This window comes from Pichia kudriavzevii, chromosome 2 (genome assembly GCF_003054445.1).
Source record: "Pichia kudriavzevii chromosome 2, complete sequence".
In the NCBI taxonomy this organism is placed as follows: domain Eukaryota; kingdom Fungi; phylum Ascomycota; class Pichiomycetes; order Pichiales; family Pichiaceae; genus Pichia; species Pichia kudriavzevii.
The window spans coordinates 255,602-272,152 of record NC_042507.1 but is presented as its reverse complement, the minus strand read 5'-3'; the positions used below and the strand labels follow the sequence as shown (position 1 = coordinate 272,152).

Below are 16,551 nucleotides of genomic sequence, written 5' to 3'. Positions count from 1 at the left end.
GTAATCCTTCCCCCCCCTCGTACTCCATCTCTCCTATCCTCTTCTCTAAATCTCTAACGTGTATATAGTATAGAGTTCTTGCAATCCATATGAGCTGCAACTATCGCACGGTATGTCTAGTACAGACATGCTGCAGATTTTTTTTTTCTACATTTCCAATAATAGATTTAACTGTGAAGATCAACTGAATCTTTTGAAGTATATACGGTTGCCTGCCACTTGGCGAGGAAGTAGAACATCATGGAGGAAGCACAGTCAAAGAGGCGGAAACTAGATGATAAACATTCAGGAGCTAAAACGGAATCCAGAATGGAATCAAGTGACAAGCAGCAGTTAAATGTCAGTGATCTTGAGAATGACGATTTGTCCGAACACAGCAACGAGGAAGAGTGTTGTCTTGCCCTATCCGACCTTGATGACCTTGAGGATTTTGATGATGGAGAAACACATATTGACGCTTCTGATCCCCTGGAAGCCGAGTATCTGACAAAGTATCCAAAGATAACCAAGTTAATCAACAATGCGTCTGATTCAAGCCAATTAATGGCGGTGAATTTCATCAGATTGTTGGAGAAACACCAAGTAGATCCCTTTGCATCGTATGACCTTGACGTTGAGGAAATTGTGGAAGACGAAGAATACATCATCAACCAATGTAATAATCTTGACGACAGCCAACGGCGGGATTTATGGGATGAGTACTGTCGAGTCCAAGGCGAAGCTGAAATAACAAATAAAGTCAGCAATTTTATCGAGTATGACACTCCTGAACTTCAATTTGTTTCTTTTCTGAAATCACTGAATGAGTTCAAGTTCCCCAAATTTTACACGGATTTTAACAGGCAAATCAAGAGAAAGAGCAAGGTCGATAATGATCAGAGATACGATCATCTGTGTGGATGCACCTCCCAGAATGTCAGGCAACAAATATACAATAAATGGGTTCAGTTTTACAAGTTACCTGTCGCTGAAAAGTCAAAAGCTCTGGCGGGTGAACTTGGCAAATACAAGAACAAGACGTTTGACCAAGTCCTGGAACTCATAAAGACAAAGAAGCTAGATTTGTGGGAAATATATTTTCTACCGGAGGACGAGATCAACGAGCTAAAAGGAACGGTATTTAGTTAGGAGACTATAAATTGGATGTGTGTTTTATTTACCTCAATTCTCCATGACAGAGAGTATTATAAATTCTTTAATGCCTCTGATATTGGAATATCTCCGCTGATCAAGGGAATGACCTTCCTATTGGTATTTTTGTTTCTCAGAGACTCAATGATTGTCAACGCAACATCGTCTCTAGGGATGGATATTTTCTCATGCTGACCCTTCACTGTGTCTGCATAATTGTTAACTTTCTTAGGGTCTGCAATTTTCCCTGTGGCATCAGTATCCAGTAAATAGCCAGGTTGAAGAATTGTATAATTGATGTCTGAGCTTTCAATGATTTGGTCGGCATACTTTTTAGCGATATAATAGGATCTTAGATCTGTGTCCCACCAATAGCTTCTATCCTTTGCCTTGATGGCGCTGACCAAAATAAGTCTCTGGTTGGAGTTGTTGTTCTCTATCGATTCCTTAACCTTGATGGCGCCATCGAGATCAACTGAAAATGTTAGATCCAAACCTTTCCCACCAGCTCCTGCACTGAAAACAATTGCGTCGAACCCTCTCAACGCCTCTGTAATCCCTTCTACTGGTGTGTTTGTAAGATCAATCTCCGTAGAGTACTTGATGCCCAGCTTAGTGAACTTTGGAGCTTGAGCCTCATTCCGGATAAAGGCGACGGTATCAAACTCATTCTTGAGTTGGGCTAATCTTTTCATTAATTTAGTTGCAACCTTACCGTTGGCACCAATCACAGCAAGTCTTAACGTCATCTCTAATGTTTGGTTGAGTAATGAGAATAATTTTTGTTTAAAAGAAAGAAAGACCCTAGGAATAGGGCCTGACAAATGTGTCTGAGAATTAGAGGCACATATTTATAGGCAAATTTCTGAAGTCCGGAGCTTGTATGGAGGCTCAACACATAACGTAAAAAAAGAAGACGAGTTGTCATTTTGAAACTAAATTAACATAGATGGCACATCTTCAACTAACCAAGCAAGCAATAGCTAACAAACAACGCTATATAGTATATAAGTTTATAATATGAAAAGAAAGGAGGAAAAAATGTACAAAGAGCTAAAGATAAAGGATATAAAAAGAAACTTAAACTTGAACTTGAACTTGAACCACAAGAATGTTATAGTGGTTTATTTAAGACAAAACACGGGATGGCATCTGCCACTAACTCCATGCATGCTTAGCTCAGCAGCCAACCAAAGAATTCTTAGGTACGGAATAACCAGCAGCGGTCCAACTGGTTTTGTTCCAGTTTTTGTAAGCCAATGGATGTTTTTCAATATAGTCATAAGTTGGATAGTCATGTGGGTCACAGGTAACGCTGATTTGATCCTTTGGTTGGTAAATTCTCACCGAATCAATTTCAAAGTAAGATGGGAAAACAATTGATGGGAAATCAATGTACGCCCAGTTCTGTGAGATACCAAAATTCAGAATCATTGACATTGGTTCCTTTGAGATTCTACGCCATCCAATATTACCATTTGGTGCCAAAGCATTTGCATGTACAGTGAAAGTTGGATTGTCACCAACATACCAAGTACAATATCCTGTATCATCATCATTCAGGAATTCAAAGGAATACTTTTGGAAATACCTCTCTCCCTCACCCAGGGCATACCAATCAGTATTTAAGGTGGAAACAGCAGAGACTGCCTGTTGGAATGGACCACCAGCATAGGTGTTCATACTAGTAATGGAAGCATTGTAAACCTCAACCCAGTTGTAATCCGGCATATACCAAATATCCATAGGAGCAATTTGCATGGATTGAGATGCAACACCGACTCTAATATTAGTGTCGACTTCACCTTCAAGAATATCAATTTCAGGAGCACCTCTACCAACACCTGGGTTTGGATGGTCTTCACCTTTACAAGTACAAACGTTCAACCGTTGACCTGGCAAATAGTTAATACCATCAGGAGATGACTGGTTAGGAGTAATACCCGCGTCACATGATTCATAAGAGTAAGGCCAAACACCGTCGGTGGTAGCCATATATCCGGGACGACCTAAGTTACCCATTGACCACATACCTGGCCATAGACCTGTGATATTACCGTAATTTGGTAATTTAGCAGAGACCTCCATAACACCTTGAGTGAAACACAGCCTATTCCAAGAATGCAACATTCCTGATCTATAATTCAAATTATGGTTTCTAAATGCATCCATTCTTAAAACAAGAGAACCATTAGCAGTGGTGACAGCATCTGGATCATACCATTCCAAATCTTTGGTTGCATCATAATGGAAATCCGGAGCATACCAGAATTGATCATCACCATCATAGAAGGTACGACCTTCAGCAGCAAATTCATCAGAGAAAACCAACTGCCATTCATCACCGGTACGACTTTTTCTAGTATATGCATCCTTTGGTGTATCTGGGTCGACTAGAGAGGTTCTAATTGCCGACAAAGTAGGATACACATATTGTGTTAGTAGAACAATACCACCATTTTTTGATTCTGCATTAGAACCTACAAGAGACGCCAACATTTTACCCGAACTGATTTTATCATGATGATGGGCTGCATCTGTATAGGTTAACGCCGGTAAAATAACGAAAAGGGCCAATCCACCAAAAACGAAAAACAGCACGCCTCCTAAAGCAAACCCTGATTTTGTATCCATTGCCTTGAAATCATACCACATTCTATGTTTCTCATATTCTGCATCTTCAATTGGATCTGGATTATGCAGGTAGTCATCATCTTCCTTCTCGTCAATCAACAAAGGGAAGGATGAGGCAGGATAGCCTCCAAAGGGTGAGAAGTCCGTATCAATCATAAATGGATTTGAGCTTCCGCTTTCATTGGAATCTATATCTGAGTCTGTATTAGGTGAACGAGCGTATTGGTGAAGTTGTTGTTGTTGTTTAGTGTTGAGTGAATGCATTGAATTAATTCTTGAATTGGACAGGTTCTTTGGATATCTATCATATTCATTGGCTTTATTTTCGTTTGCTAATGTGCTCAACCGGTTAGTTGATGCAAATGGGTTCAATAGCGATGACGAGGTAGAGTCTCTAAAGGAAGAGTTGTATCCGAGAGCATGTTGCTTGATTTCAGGGGAGCTTGAGAGAGATTCCTTTGGATTCAAGACGGGGACATTAGGATTAAGATTGGATTGGGAGTTGTTGTTTGATAGAGACGAGTCATCATAGCTATGATTAGTATATGGATCATGGAAATCTGACGTTGAGATTTCATGATTAAAGGGGTTTTCCTCATTGAAGTTGGAATTGTCATCGCTTGAGACAGAACTTGGATCAGAATTGCCAATATGCGGACTAATTGTCGTTAAATTTCTAGGAGGCATATTTCAAAAGTGATGTTTCTTAAGCTAATATAGAGTTAACGGGGAGTTACTTCTCTTGTCTTCTTGTCGTGTATTGTATTGTATTATACTGTATTGTCTTGTATTGTATTGTCCTGTCCTATAATATAGTATAGTGTGGTGTATAGTCTGTACCAATATGTACAAGCTTAATTTTTCCCTTGGCCTTCTGTCTTGCCTTTGTACAGTTTCTCTTGATCTCACTAGGTCGGGCCGTTCTAGGTTCCTCTTGTCAATGATACTTGTCCTAGAAAAAAGTCAAAATGTAGTAAGTGCAACTCTTGTAAACGAAGGGATGTACACCGGATAGCTAGTATGCAAGCTTCTCTTGTACTACAATGTGTATATTGCTATTATAAACATCACCTCACACGGGAAGAGTTTCTGTCCATTTTTTTTTTTTCTACCCCCTACTCTTCACCTTCTCTTCCCCTTCTCTTCCCGTCTACTCCCAGCGTAACCTCCATTTTGCTGACGTTTTTCCCACCAATGCAGCCGCTTTAATAAATTTCCCATTTGTTTTATTTATAGAACAGCCGAGACCGCTGCATCGGACACCAACGCGCTCGCGACGCGTCGAAGGGCGAAAGAGGCCAAACACTCGTTTTCTCCCTCCCCCTTGAAAAGCTGCGTGTCACGTGATTCCTTGCAGGGGGAAATTGTCGCGAGTCGCGACAGGGCGCAAACTCGCTGGACCAAAGTAGTGTAAATTGACCTCTTTATTGGTAAATTGTGATATTTTACTAGAATATTATATTAATGTTAATATTAGTATAGTGGATATTAGTATTGACCTTTATCATAGTATAGTATTGTCGTGTATCATAGTATAGTATTGTCGTGTATCATAGTATAGTATTGACCTTTATCATAGTATAGTATTAACCTTTATCACAATATATTATTGGTTTTACCTTTATCCAGTATATAATAGTACCGCATAGCACAATACACTATAGAGTTTATTTGCTTGTTTACCTATTTACAAATGTCTCTATGTATGTACGGGAGATCTATTTACAAGCAACTGCGCTGGGGTCTTCCATTTCGGTCATAAACACCCTCATTCACTGGTGGACTCTTCAGCCCCATTGAACTCGGCAATCTTCTCCTGGTCAATGGCATAGTTTAATAGCGAAAACCCAAGCACACTGAACAAGAGCATGTTCGTCATGAGCTTGAACACAAACTCGGCACTGCTCATCACCGCCGGATCTCGTGGACCCCATTTACCGTAGGCTATGTAGTAAATGGCCCGCTTCTCGTCCTTGCTTAGATACTCCCATCCAAACTCCTGCTTAACATTGAGATAACTAATGATGTCCTGTTGCGCATCAAACCCAAGACCAGCCCACCGGCTCTCAATGTTGCTCACATCAACATAGTACTCCTCCTCGTGGTCATCGCTAACCGTTTCCCCGCCGCCACTGGCACTGTACTCCCTCCTGGTCATAGCCACCCCCACCTGCTGTGCCTTACATCCACACATTTGAGACGTAACACTCGACCGCGTACGGAAAATAGGTCCCCCGCATGCCCTCTCTAATGCCCATACACCTCTCTCTCTAACGCTTCTAATAAACAATCTGGCCAACATTGTCATCCCCTCGATTGTTCTCTCGGTAGACAACTTAATAATTTGACAGCGTAAAAGTTGTTGAAACTTATCACACCGTTTTGTTCTTCTGGTTTTTTTTCTTTTTTTTTTTTATGGTGTCCCAAATTTCACGGTGCGAATCAAAATAGGATTCGTCTCTTTATTGTCCTTATTGTTGTACTTACCTGTCTCATTCTTGTTTTTGTTCTTATTTGCCTGGTTCTTCGGTCATATATAGAGTACGTACATATGTACTTATTTATATATATATATATATATAGTTCATTTCAGTGGGTTAATTCAGGCCCTTGCATAGGGACACAATCTGCGTAGCAATTACCTTCTTGTTTTAATCTCTTGACGTCATCCTCACTGGTCTTTCTTCACAACAGATACAGGCCTGTTGTTGTTTAACGAATACGTCAACGACCCAAGAATTACCAGGCCAATGCCAAATATACCCCACTGCCCCACGGGGGTTTCAAATATATACATGCTGAGAAACAGTGAAAGAAATCTGCGTATCAACAGAATGATGGTGAAGCTCAAGGCACTCACCTTGAAGACTAGCAGGTTGACACCTAGTATACATGACATCTGAGTTACCAGGTTCCATCCCAACAGCTCGCCAAAGGACTGGTTGCTCCTCCATAGAGACAAAAGCTCCTGTTTGATTGTTCCAACGAGCGGAATGTAAAAGAGCAACCCATAGACGGTATTGTAGTATAAGGCACCCTTCCAATCCATCTTGCTTCCGTCCCGCGTATAAATGCTCTCCTTGTATAAAGATAGTCCAGAGTTCATAATAGTCGTCCCTAGCAAGAGACACACACCCATAATGCTGCTCCGAGAAGAAGATTCCAACTGTTGGCCAGCATTCAACGTAAACAATACTGTCCCCACTGCAATCAATGTCGAGCCAATTATCTGTCTCAATGTATACTTTTTGTTGAAAAAGACCCATCCTAGCAACAGGGTGGTCACAGTTCCAGATGAACGAATGATGATGTGCGTCGGCATGGAAAGGTTGTATTGAAATACAAAGTTGTTAACATTGGCTCCGAGGGTTTGCAGCAATATCGGAACAGCAACGTTCCAAGAGGTTATGCTCAATCTGGCCTTGCGGTTGTCCCAATAGTGGGTATATGCCAAATACAATGAGATTGCCAGGAAAATGAAAATATTCTGGGCAAAGGTAATGAGGTTGGTGGTCTTGTTGTCAATTTCCAGGAGTTTCTCAAATGTAAACACATTGAAACAACACCCGGTTATCATAAACCCAATATATGCTGGAATTGAACTCGCCAAAATCATCTATTTGTATTGTAGTGCAAGAATCGGAGGGAAAGAGGGGGGGAGGGTCACCAAACAAAGGATCGTCTATTCTTTAGCTTGGTAAAACTTTCATGGTGGTTCCAATTCTCGCCTGTGAACTGATATTTCTCTCAACTATACGTCTTGCATGATCAAGAAAAAATTAAATCATACCTAGTGGTACAAAGGATATTACTATATAACATAATAAACGATTGAACAATAAAGTACTCAAAATAATAATGATAATAAAAAGAATAGAATAGAGGGGTACAAAAAAAAAGAAGTAAACGTAACTCTCACCTCACTGCAGTAGGAATTCACCTAGGTCTTGAGAACCATATAGTTTGGATCGTCCCTGTTGGCCTTGAACTCGGCACTGTCTACTGTTTCCAGTGTATATGCATCACTGTCCTCTTCTATTTTGGCTGGAGCACCGCTCGTAGCCGTGGTAGATGCAGGAACTTCAGGACCGCCTATTTTCTCTGTGAAAACAGGATTGACAGAAGCTGGTTCCAAGTCTGAGTCAACGTCATCTTCTTCGTCATTCTCTTCCTTGCTAGTTAGCTTCTTTGGGGTTTCATGGTCAGTGTTGATTCTGACCGCCTTGGCTTCAGATACTTCGGCAGTCGATAGGCCCGACGGTGCTAAACTTCTCACTGTTGCATTCGCATCGGTTGATGACTCAGGGAACTTATCAGTGGATTTCTCAATTGGTGTTGAGCTTGCAGTAGGCGACTTGGCCTTGACAGGGCTCTTTGTAACGGGTGCAGAGACTGGTGTAGCTGATTTGGATGAACTGCTTGCAGTTGAATTTCTTCTAGAACGTGACTGGGTTTGTTTGGAGTTGTCCGCCTTGATAGAGTTGGTTCGGGAAAGAGAGTTTCTTCTTTTGAAGAATGAGCCAGACCTTGATCTTGGCGCTGGACTTGCTGGCTCCTTCACAGAAGTCTTTTTAGGAGACAACTTGACTTGCTGCTCTAGGGGAACATTAATCTTTGCCAATTCCTCCGGCGTTTTATGCGCTAAAGCCTCTTCAACCATCGACCTTCTCCTGTTTGCAACAGGTGCTGCTGCTGTGGAAGAAGTAGTTGGAATCTCTACCTCATTATCAACTGTTTTTGAATCTCCTTCAGGTTTACTTTCTTGGACAACTTCTTCCACATTTCCATCAACATCTTTCTTTTCACCCTTCGGTAATTCCGAAGTATGTTGAGAGTGCTCCTCCTCGTGGATAGTAGAAGGTAAATCATCCTTATCATTGAAGTCGCCAGTATAAAACGGATTGAGAGATTTTTCCATAGCAGATGAAGTGTTTGCAGTTGAATTCTTCAATTCATCTTGATATGAAGTTTCTGATGCATCTGTAGAGAAATTCTTGAATGGATCAAGCGTCTTTCCCATCGTTGGTAAATTTGAAGTAACACCGGCAACTGCATTACCTGCACCCGAAGAGACTCCACCAATAGTAGCGCCAATTGCAGCACCAGTAGCACCTAAAGCTGCCCCACCAGCTGCAATAGCTGCTGTACCGACGTTAGATGATTTTTCCTTCTTCGAGCCTGCTGCTAGTTCGGCTTTCTTTTGTTCTTCCAACTTCTTTTGTAAAGCAATTTTCTCTTCCTTCAAAGAATTCAGTCTCTTGAGTCTCTGGACTTCTTCTGCGACTCTGGCAGCTTCTTCTTCCTCCTCTTTCTTCTTCTTTTCAGCTAATAACCGAGCTTCTTCCTTCTCTTTAGCTAATCTAGCTTCTTCTTCCTCTTTCTCCTTAGCTAGTCTCGCCTCTTCCTCTTCCTTTTCCTTGGCTAATCTCGCTTCTTCCTCCTCTTTCTCTTTTGCAAGTCTTTCTTCTTCCTCTTTCTTTTCCAGTTCAATTCTCTTTCTTTCTTCCTCTGCTGCTATTCTGATTTGTTCTTGCTTCTGAGCTTCTTCTAGACGAACCTGAGAAAGATGTTGGTCCCAAGTATCAGCTGCTTTGGATGCATCAGCCTTCTTGTTTACCAGTCTTTCCTTTCCAGCAGTATTCAAGTGCTCAATCTTGGTTGAGTGTGCATTAAACCTGTTTTCAAGTAAACCAATTTGAGTACCTAATAGAGCCACATTGGCAGCAGCTTTGCTGTATGTTGAATTGATAATGTTGAAAGATCTGTCAGCAACTTTCTTTCTGTAAACAGCTTTCCGGTGGCTTTCGTGCTTCTCGTGTTTTTCTTTAACAAGAGCTTCAGACTTTTTGATCAATTCTTCCAATTCTGCTTTCTTAGCTTCAAGTTTTGATTGTAAGTTAGGATAATTTTCTCTCAAATCAGAAGTGTCTTTATCGAATTTCTCAATCAAATTTGACTCTTCCGTTTGCTTGGTTTTAACTTCTTCTAATTCCTTGGCCTTGTTTTCCTTGGTTTCAAAATAGTCAGTTAGAAGCTTTTTCTTGTTTTCAAGATGATCATCAACTGCCTTTTCTTCCGCTTTTTTCGAGTCTTCGTCATCTTTAACAATACCGTCTTTCTCATCTTCAAGATATTTTTCATAATCTTCTTTTGATTTAGCAGCTTTGTCTTCCAATTCTTTAAACTTATTATCATGTTCAGCTTGAACTTCTTTCTTCTTGTTTTCAATGATAGATTTATAGGAAGCGAGGCTTTGAGCAACAACAGCTTCATCTTTCTTTCTAATACCTTCCTCAATTTTAGCAGCCTTTTCTGCATCTCTTGCATTATTTTCAGCAACCCTGTTGTCGATCTGCTTCATCAGTGGCTCAAGCTTCTTTTTTGCCAAATCATAGATTTGCTGTTCGGTCAGTACTAAGCCTGCACCTAAATCAATACGGCGATCGAGATATTCAATGTGGTTTTTGTTCATAACTTGACTTGCAATGTTAAAATTCTCCTTGTATCTTCCCAACATTTTTGGTTTCTTTTTGATATTTTGAGGTATTTCCTGGAGAGCTGGCTTGACTTCCTTAGCAGGAGCTTTGCTCTCTTCAGTTGCAGCTGGCTCACTCACTTTTGCGTCTCTTGCATTTGGAAGAACGACTTCCTCTGCAACCTGGCTAGCATCTTCGGAATCTGTAGCTGGCTTGAAAGCTTCCTCTTCTTCTTCTTCGTTCTGCTCCTTCTCAATTGCAGCTGCTTCTTGGTTTTCTAGGGGTTCCTCGTCTTCAGCATCATCATCAATGTCACTTTCTTCAGTTTTGATTAATGGCTCTTCAGTTTCAAGGGCTTCCTCGGATTCAGCCTCTTCATCCTTTTGTAGTTCTTTCTGTGTAGCAACACCAGCATCAACAGTTTCACCTTTGTTAGGAATCTTCCTGCTTTCATCCTCAGCAGTTTCCAAAGTAGCCAGTTTTTCTGCCTTTACATTTTTCCCACCGCTGGCCCTAAAAGGTGAAACCCATTCCTTGGACGAAATAGTGGCGGTCTTATGCAATTGAGTTTGGTTATGATCAGACATGTTCTTGTCAGTTCCAGATAAACAACTCTTTGCCTTTTATTGAGGTTAACAAAGAAGATCATAGTAGTAGAAGTATCCAGCCCTCTCCTAACCCCCACTTCCATTCACTGATAGAAGAAAACGCAACAGCGCGACCAAAAAGGGAAATTGGGTATTTCCTAATCAGGACTTCACATATCAACAAGGTGATCCCTTAATTACATATGGCAAACTAAAAAAAGAGGTTTCCATAGGTACATATATATTGCTTTATAGTTTAATGGTGCAGGATGCCAAAGGCTTTCCCAAAAACCAAGTTACCCCCGGAGAGGAGTTTTGGACTTTCTCACATTCTTTCAAATTCAGAAAGTGGACATGATGATCTTCAACGTCTAAATGATTCCGTAATCAAGACAATTGATTTGTATAACAAAGACTTGACAGAACAACTGACGTCCTTAGTCAGCGTTGAACATGAATTGGCAGATAAGCTGGAAAACGTAAAGGAAGTTTATGACGTCGTACATAATATCCGAAGTGAAGATATATCAGATGCTCAGATATTGGAACTTGAGGACCAAGCAAGTGACAAACAAACAAAGAAGAAATCCTTAGGTTTGGGAATGTCTATGTTTGGAGTTAATAAAGATGAAAACAATAAGTTTCAAACTTTCAAGAAAATTGATGATACCCTTGTTGAACTTGTTGAAAATTCGGCGGTGCAGAAGAGGCGTCTTGATGAAATGATTACAAGGCTTCAAAGGCTTGAGTTAAGTATCAACAAAAGAGAGAGATTGTTTGATGACAAGAGTTCTAACAAAGTACATTATGAAAATCTTTTCAACTACGGAATGAAAATATTAAAGAAGCAAAATAGGAGGGAACAGACAAAAGCTACAACAAAAACATCTATAAAATCCATCTCTCCTTCGCAGAAATCTACACCAAAGAAATCGCAGGTTAAAAGTGATTTTGCGTCTCCAAGATCTAAGATACCCACTGAAAAACTGGAGCAATATCAAGAAATAGAGAAAGAGCTTATTACGAAAAAGATTGAGCAAGCACGAAACTCTATTACCATAAATTCATCATCGACAAACACGTCTATATGCAATTTAAGAGGAAACATGATTTCTAAGGATGTCAGTAATCCGATACTGTTTATGATTGGCCGAAGAGACCCATTACCTGCATGCACGATCACGGATGAGGTGATTACTACAAAACCTGGTTATGGTACTTCATCACTTGGTAACGATAACTGTAATCCAAGTGATGAGAGTGTGGATGCATTAGTTGACGAATTAAAGAAGATCGTCCATGTTGATTGATGAAAACACTCATACCTAGGAACGGCTAGTTTGTAGAATTGAACATATACAAATATAATTATAACATTTGAAAACACGCAAGCCAATAAGTTTGCAGTGGTGTAATTAATCACTTTCTGTAATCTGTTCCACAACAGATTTGAATAGCGGAGACATTTTTGAATGTGCATACAATTCACATAGGGTTTCATTTTTCTCCTTCTTTAGCGTCCCTTGGTTTTCAATCATATCGACAAAGGTAGGGTCTATAGGAATGGCACCTAAAAACTCCAAGTTCAATTCCTTTGCTAGTTTTTCGCCTCCTCCTTTAGAAAAAATATTGGTGCATTCGGCACAATGGGGGCAAATAAATCCAGACATGTTTTCAATGACACCCAAGATCTTGAATGCAGCCTTTTCACAGAAGTTGATTTCTTTTCTAACATCGTTAACAGAAACCAACTGAGGTGTAGTCACAATGACTGCACCATCGATTAACTCGGGACATTTGTTCAATTCCTCAGCTATTGCAATATGTTCGTCCGAAGTACCTGGCGGGGTATCGATGATCAAATAATCCAATTCCCCCCAAATGACATCCTTGAAAAACTGGCGTATCATCCCTGTCTTCTTGGGGCCTCTCCATACAATCGAGTCGCCTCGATTAGTAAGCAAGAACCCCAAGGACATCAACTTCATATTGGCACACCCTGGCTCTGAACTAACAGGCATATGTACAGGAACCCATCCATTTTCTGCCTGGTGGATCTTGCTATTCTCTATGCCAAACATACGCGGTAACGAAGGTCCTGTTAGGTCAATGTCCAGAACACCAACCTTATAGCCCTCATTAGCCAACGTGAGAGATAATTGTGTCGTGACAGACGATTTTCCAACACCTCCTTTTCCCGATAGAACGAGAATGATGTGTTTGACACCCTTCAATGAACGTGGTTTCTCCTCTAGTGTATTCATGGACTATGGTGTGCCTTGTGCTTGTTTTAAGTAGTTGATTCTAAATGGAAAATCTCAATATAAGATAAATGGGAGTCTAAATACTCAATAGGGAAATTTTGCCTCGTTTGATTAGGAAACAGTCCAAAAACTGGAAAATAATGGAAAAATCAAAAAATAAGGTGGGTTTTTTTTTTGTTTTTTTTTTTTTTTGCAAATTCATGCTCACGCTGAAAATGGAGAAAAAAGTGGAAATACAACCGAACGTTAAAGTGAAGAATAGAAAAACATAGACGTTAATAAGAATGAGCAGTATTTTTTTTTTTTCATATAAAGATTGCGCAAAGTCACGTGCGCGCTGTGCAATTTCCTAAACAAGTAAAAGGTTTTGCGGAGGTACATTGTAATATGTTCAATTCATGCTTTTGCATCTTTTTCTTATTATTAGGATCTCATTGCTTGTCGAAGAATGGGAATACAAGTTCTAGTGGAACGACAGCAAAGGTTTGAAAAATCTTAAACTCCATGAATGTACATCAGTTTCCCTGTTTGTTGATTTATGCTTGTTCCTTATTTAATTTTACTTGTCGTCTGATTTCTTCATCTGCTTTTCCAGCTTGTAGTCACTTCCATTTATTAGATAGCTGTTCTCCCCTCTAAATATTAGTTGCTGATTTACTTGGTTCCATTTCTGTAGAGAGTTTCCATTTTCCCCACTCCTCCAGATTCCATTACTAATAAAAGCGGATTTAAGAATTTGCAGTTTCAAGTCATCAATAAATCAAATTCAAATGAGTGCTGTTCCAAGAATTGCCATCATTGGTGCGGGTCCTATAGGTTTAGGATTTGCCAAGGCTATTGCAGCTGAACCAAACGCCAAGGAAATATTCAAAACCATCGATGTCTTTGAGAGACGTCCACAAGCAGGTGGTTTGTGGAACCATACCGGTGATAAGTCCAACGTGACTTTTTCCTTATCTGAATCAAAGACTAATCCTAGAGCTTTGAAAGTTACAGATAATGACCCCCATCTATCTCCAATGTACAAGTATACTGAAACCAACATTGTCAAACAGATGATGAGATACAAGGATTATCCATTACCTGAAAACTCAAACACATTCCCAAATAGAACTGAAGTTTTAAACTATTTGGTGGAGTACCAGAAAACAGTACCTGACTTTGTTAATTTCAAATTCAACTCTAAAGTTTCATCTTTGCTGAAAAACCAAAATAACAATACTTGGGAAATCAAGCTAAAGGACAATTCCGACTCTTTAGTATACGATAAAGTTATCCTTGCCCATGGCCATTTTGATACTCCGTTTGTTCCAAAAACCGAAGGACTCTTAAACTGGTTTAAGAATGACCCAACCTCTGTCTCTCACGCCAAGTATTATAATGATGTCGATAACTATAAGGATCAAAAGGTGCTGATAATCGGTAATTCCGCCTCTGGTATTGATATTTCTACTCAGTTGTTAACCGTTGCCAAAAGTATCACAATGTCATGTGCAACTGAACCAATGTTTAAGGGAATTGTCGAAGACCAAACCGAACAAGTCGATCGTATTGTTAAGTACGATTTTGAAAATAATAGGTCTGTTGTAACAGCATCTGGTAAGGTCATTTCAAATATTGATAAAATCCTATTCTGTACTGGTTACCTATATGAAATCCCATTTTTGAAATCCTACATGTCTGGTCCAAACGCTGTCATTACTGACGGTTCCAACTTGAAGCATCTCTACAAGCAGCTGTTCTACATTCCAGATCCATCGCTTGTATTGGCGGGTATTCCAAAGTCAATTATTCCATTCCCATTTGCCGAAGCCCAAGGTCAATATGTGGCTAGAATTCTATCGGGTAGACTGCAGCTTCCATCAACTGAAGAGATGAATGCAGACTATGCAAGAGAAGTTGCTGAACGTGGTGAAGGTTCCAGCTTTCACATTATGGGCAACTTAAAAGATGCCGAATACTGCAATGAAATGTATGAATTGGTCCAGAGCACAGCTGATGAAGGCTTTGTTGCATCCTACTGGGATGATCATATGAAGGACCTCAGAGTGAAAACGCTAGAATTAAAGAAGCAAAGATTCCATGATTTGATAAAATATGCTAATGATTTAAGATCAAAGGGTTTACCATTTGTCTCCTTAAAACAAGATACAACTACTGTAAATTAATCTCTACCTTTTCCTCTCGGTATTTAAGCAATTCCCAAACTTGAAAATAAAAGAACAGTCTAATATACCTTAACGTTTTCCCTTTCAAAACTTTTCCCTTGTTTGTTTTTTCTTTTTTTTCTGTTTCCACGTCATTTCATTCCCTCTAATAATCTATTCTATAATTTTTTTTTTTGTATTCACTTCTTTATAAACTACTTATAGTTATTACCGGGGCTAAATGTGTTATTACCTATAACTATTGATTTGACCATGTTCTTTAACGTTTTTTCTGAAATCTTCTCTTGCTTTTATGTACTCGGAATATGCAAGACCATGCAGTAAAGAGTCTGCTAGATCATCACCTTTAACGCTACCCCACCAATATTTATCCAATGGCACAGTATATGGCGAAATGTTGAAACGGTTAATAAAGTATACAAGTTCCCATAGTTTCCTACTAAGAGATTTAAATTTCCAAATATGGTCCCACTCCTTCTTGATATTGTCATCCTTTAATCCAGTCGATAGATTATCTAGAATTGTATCTGACAATTCGAATCTATGATGCATAATGGGACTTGCCAATTGAATTTCTGGAGGAAGTAACTTGTTCTTTGACAATGAATCTCTCAGCATCTGCAGTGTTAAACTAACCCTAAACTCCTTACTCTTTTTTTGCTCTTGTTTTAGCATCGTCGAAAATTCCGACTGCCAATAATCGACCATCATCCCAGGTGATACCGAATGTATTTGTATTTCTTTAGATGGGTGATACAGATTATGCATTGAGACGCCCATACATAACATGGCCTCTATAGTATTAGTTTTTAAAGTAGACTCTAGAACATTGGAAGACCCCCCAGTTCTGTATCGCTGTCTTTCAAAAACTAGAGTTTGACAACCCTGCTTTATTAAAAATGTGGTTATGAATTCCTTAGATATATGGGAATATTTTAATGGGTGAAAGGATACTTTCACACCCGATTCAAGATCTCTTTTAAACCATTGAATCAATGTGGGTTTTTTCCCCTGCTCATTTGAAAACCGGGCGAGCGACATATTTTTCAATCCCATGTCCAGTGATACTAAATCTCCATTTGCATTGTCATTTTCCTCGATCTTCTTCACTAAGGTGTCTATCAATTCACCCTTTGTCAATCCACTATGATAATACCCCAACTTCCTCATTATCCTTACCAAAAAATCTTTCTTTAACCCCTCCTGTAAGATTAAGTCTTTGAGGCCTGTCATTGGTTACCAAAATAAGATAAAAATAAACACATCCATACCACCATTTAAAGCGTAAACA

At 39.6% G+C, this 16,551-nt stretch overlaps 10 protein-coding genes across 10 annotated transcripts; 3 read left to right on the top strand and 7 right to left on the bottom strand.

Moving 5' to 3' along the window:
• Positions 1–240: 240 nt before the first annotated feature.
• C5L36_0B01350 (uncharacterized protein) lies at positions 241–1,128 on the top strand (the record flags this gene model as incomplete). Its single annotated transcript, XM_029464488.1, has 1 exon — positions 241–1,128. One exon carries the CDS (start codon positions 241–243, stop codon positions 1,126–1,128), a length of 888 nt encoding a protein of 295 aa, XP_029320347.1.
• A 56-nt stretch (positions 1,129–1,184) lies between these two features.
• On the bottom strand, positions 1,185–1,880 carry C5L36_0B01340 (uncharacterized protein; the record flags this gene model as incomplete). The annotated part of the gene is made up of 1 exon (XM_029464487.1): positions 1,185–1,880. The coding sequence occupies one exon, from the start codon at positions 1,878–1,880 to the stop codon at positions 1,185–1,187; it is 696 nt and encodes a 231-aa protein (XP_029320346.1).
• Positions 1,881–2,310: 430 nt separating this feature from the next.
• Positions 2,311–4,452, bottom strand: C5L36_0B01330 (uncharacterized protein; the record flags this gene model as incomplete). The annotated part of the gene is made up of 1 exon (XM_029464486.1): positions 2,311–4,452. The coding sequence occupies one exon, from the start codon at positions 4,450–4,452 to the stop codon at positions 2,311–2,313; it is 2,142 nt and encodes a 713-aa protein (XP_029320345.1).
• A 1,081-nt stretch (positions 4,453–5,533) lies between these two features.
• On the bottom strand, positions 5,534–6,073 carry C5L36_0B01320 (uncharacterized protein; the record flags this gene model as incomplete). The annotated part of the gene is made up of 1 exon (XM_029464485.1): positions 5,534–6,073. One exon carries the CDS (start codon positions 6,071–6,073, stop codon positions 5,534–5,536), a length of 540 nt encoding a protein of 179 aa, XP_029320344.1.
• Positions 6,074–6,436: 363 nt separating this feature from the next.
• On the bottom strand, positions 6,437–7,381 carry C5L36_0B01310 (uncharacterized protein; the record flags this gene model as incomplete). Its single annotated transcript, XM_029464484.1, has 1 exon — positions 6,437–7,381. The coding sequence occupies one exon, from the start codon at positions 7,379–7,381 to the stop codon at positions 6,437–6,439; it is 945 nt and encodes a 314-aa protein (XP_029320343.1).
• Positions 7,382–7,705: 324 nt separating this feature from the next.
• On the bottom strand, positions 7,706–10,828 carry C5L36_0B01300 (uncharacterized protein; the record flags this gene model as incomplete). The annotated part of the gene is made up of 1 exon (XM_029464483.1): positions 7,706–10,828. The coding sequence occupies one exon, from the start codon at positions 10,826–10,828 to the stop codon at positions 7,706–7,708; it is 3,123 nt and encodes a 1,040-aa protein (XP_029320342.1).
• Positions 10,829–11,097: 269 nt separating this feature from the next.
• On the top strand, positions 11,098–12,138 carry C5L36_0B01295 (uncharacterized protein; the record flags this gene model as incomplete). Its single annotated transcript, XM_029464482.1, has 1 exon — positions 11,098–12,138. One exon carries the CDS (start codon positions 11,098–11,100, stop codon positions 12,136–12,138), a length of 1,041 nt encoding a protein of 346 aa, XP_029320341.1.
• Positions 12,139–12,243: 105 nt separating this feature from the next.
• On the bottom strand, positions 12,244–13,092 carry C5L36_0B01290 (uncharacterized protein; the record flags this gene model as incomplete). Its single annotated transcript, XM_029464481.1, has 1 exon — positions 12,244–13,092. One exon carries the CDS (start codon positions 13,090–13,092, stop codon positions 12,244–12,246), a length of 849 nt encoding a protein of 282 aa, XP_029320340.1.
• A 770-nt stretch (positions 13,093–13,862) lies between these two features.
• Positions 13,863–15,260, top strand: C5L36_0B01280 (uncharacterized protein; the record flags this gene model as incomplete). The annotated part of the gene is made up of 1 exon (XM_029464480.1): positions 13,863–15,260. One exon carries the CDS (start codon positions 13,863–13,865, stop codon positions 15,258–15,260), a length of 1,398 nt encoding a protein of 465 aa, XP_029320339.1.
• A 228-nt stretch (positions 15,261–15,488) lies between these two features.
• C5L36_0B01270 (uncharacterized protein) lies at positions 15,489–16,493 on the bottom strand (the record flags this gene model as incomplete). Its single annotated transcript, XM_029464479.1, has 1 exon — positions 15,489–16,493. One exon carries the CDS (start codon positions 16,491–16,493, stop codon positions 15,489–15,491), a length of 1,005 nt encoding a protein of 334 aa, XP_029320338.1.
• Between the last annotated feature and the right edge of the window lie 58 nt (positions 16,494–16,551).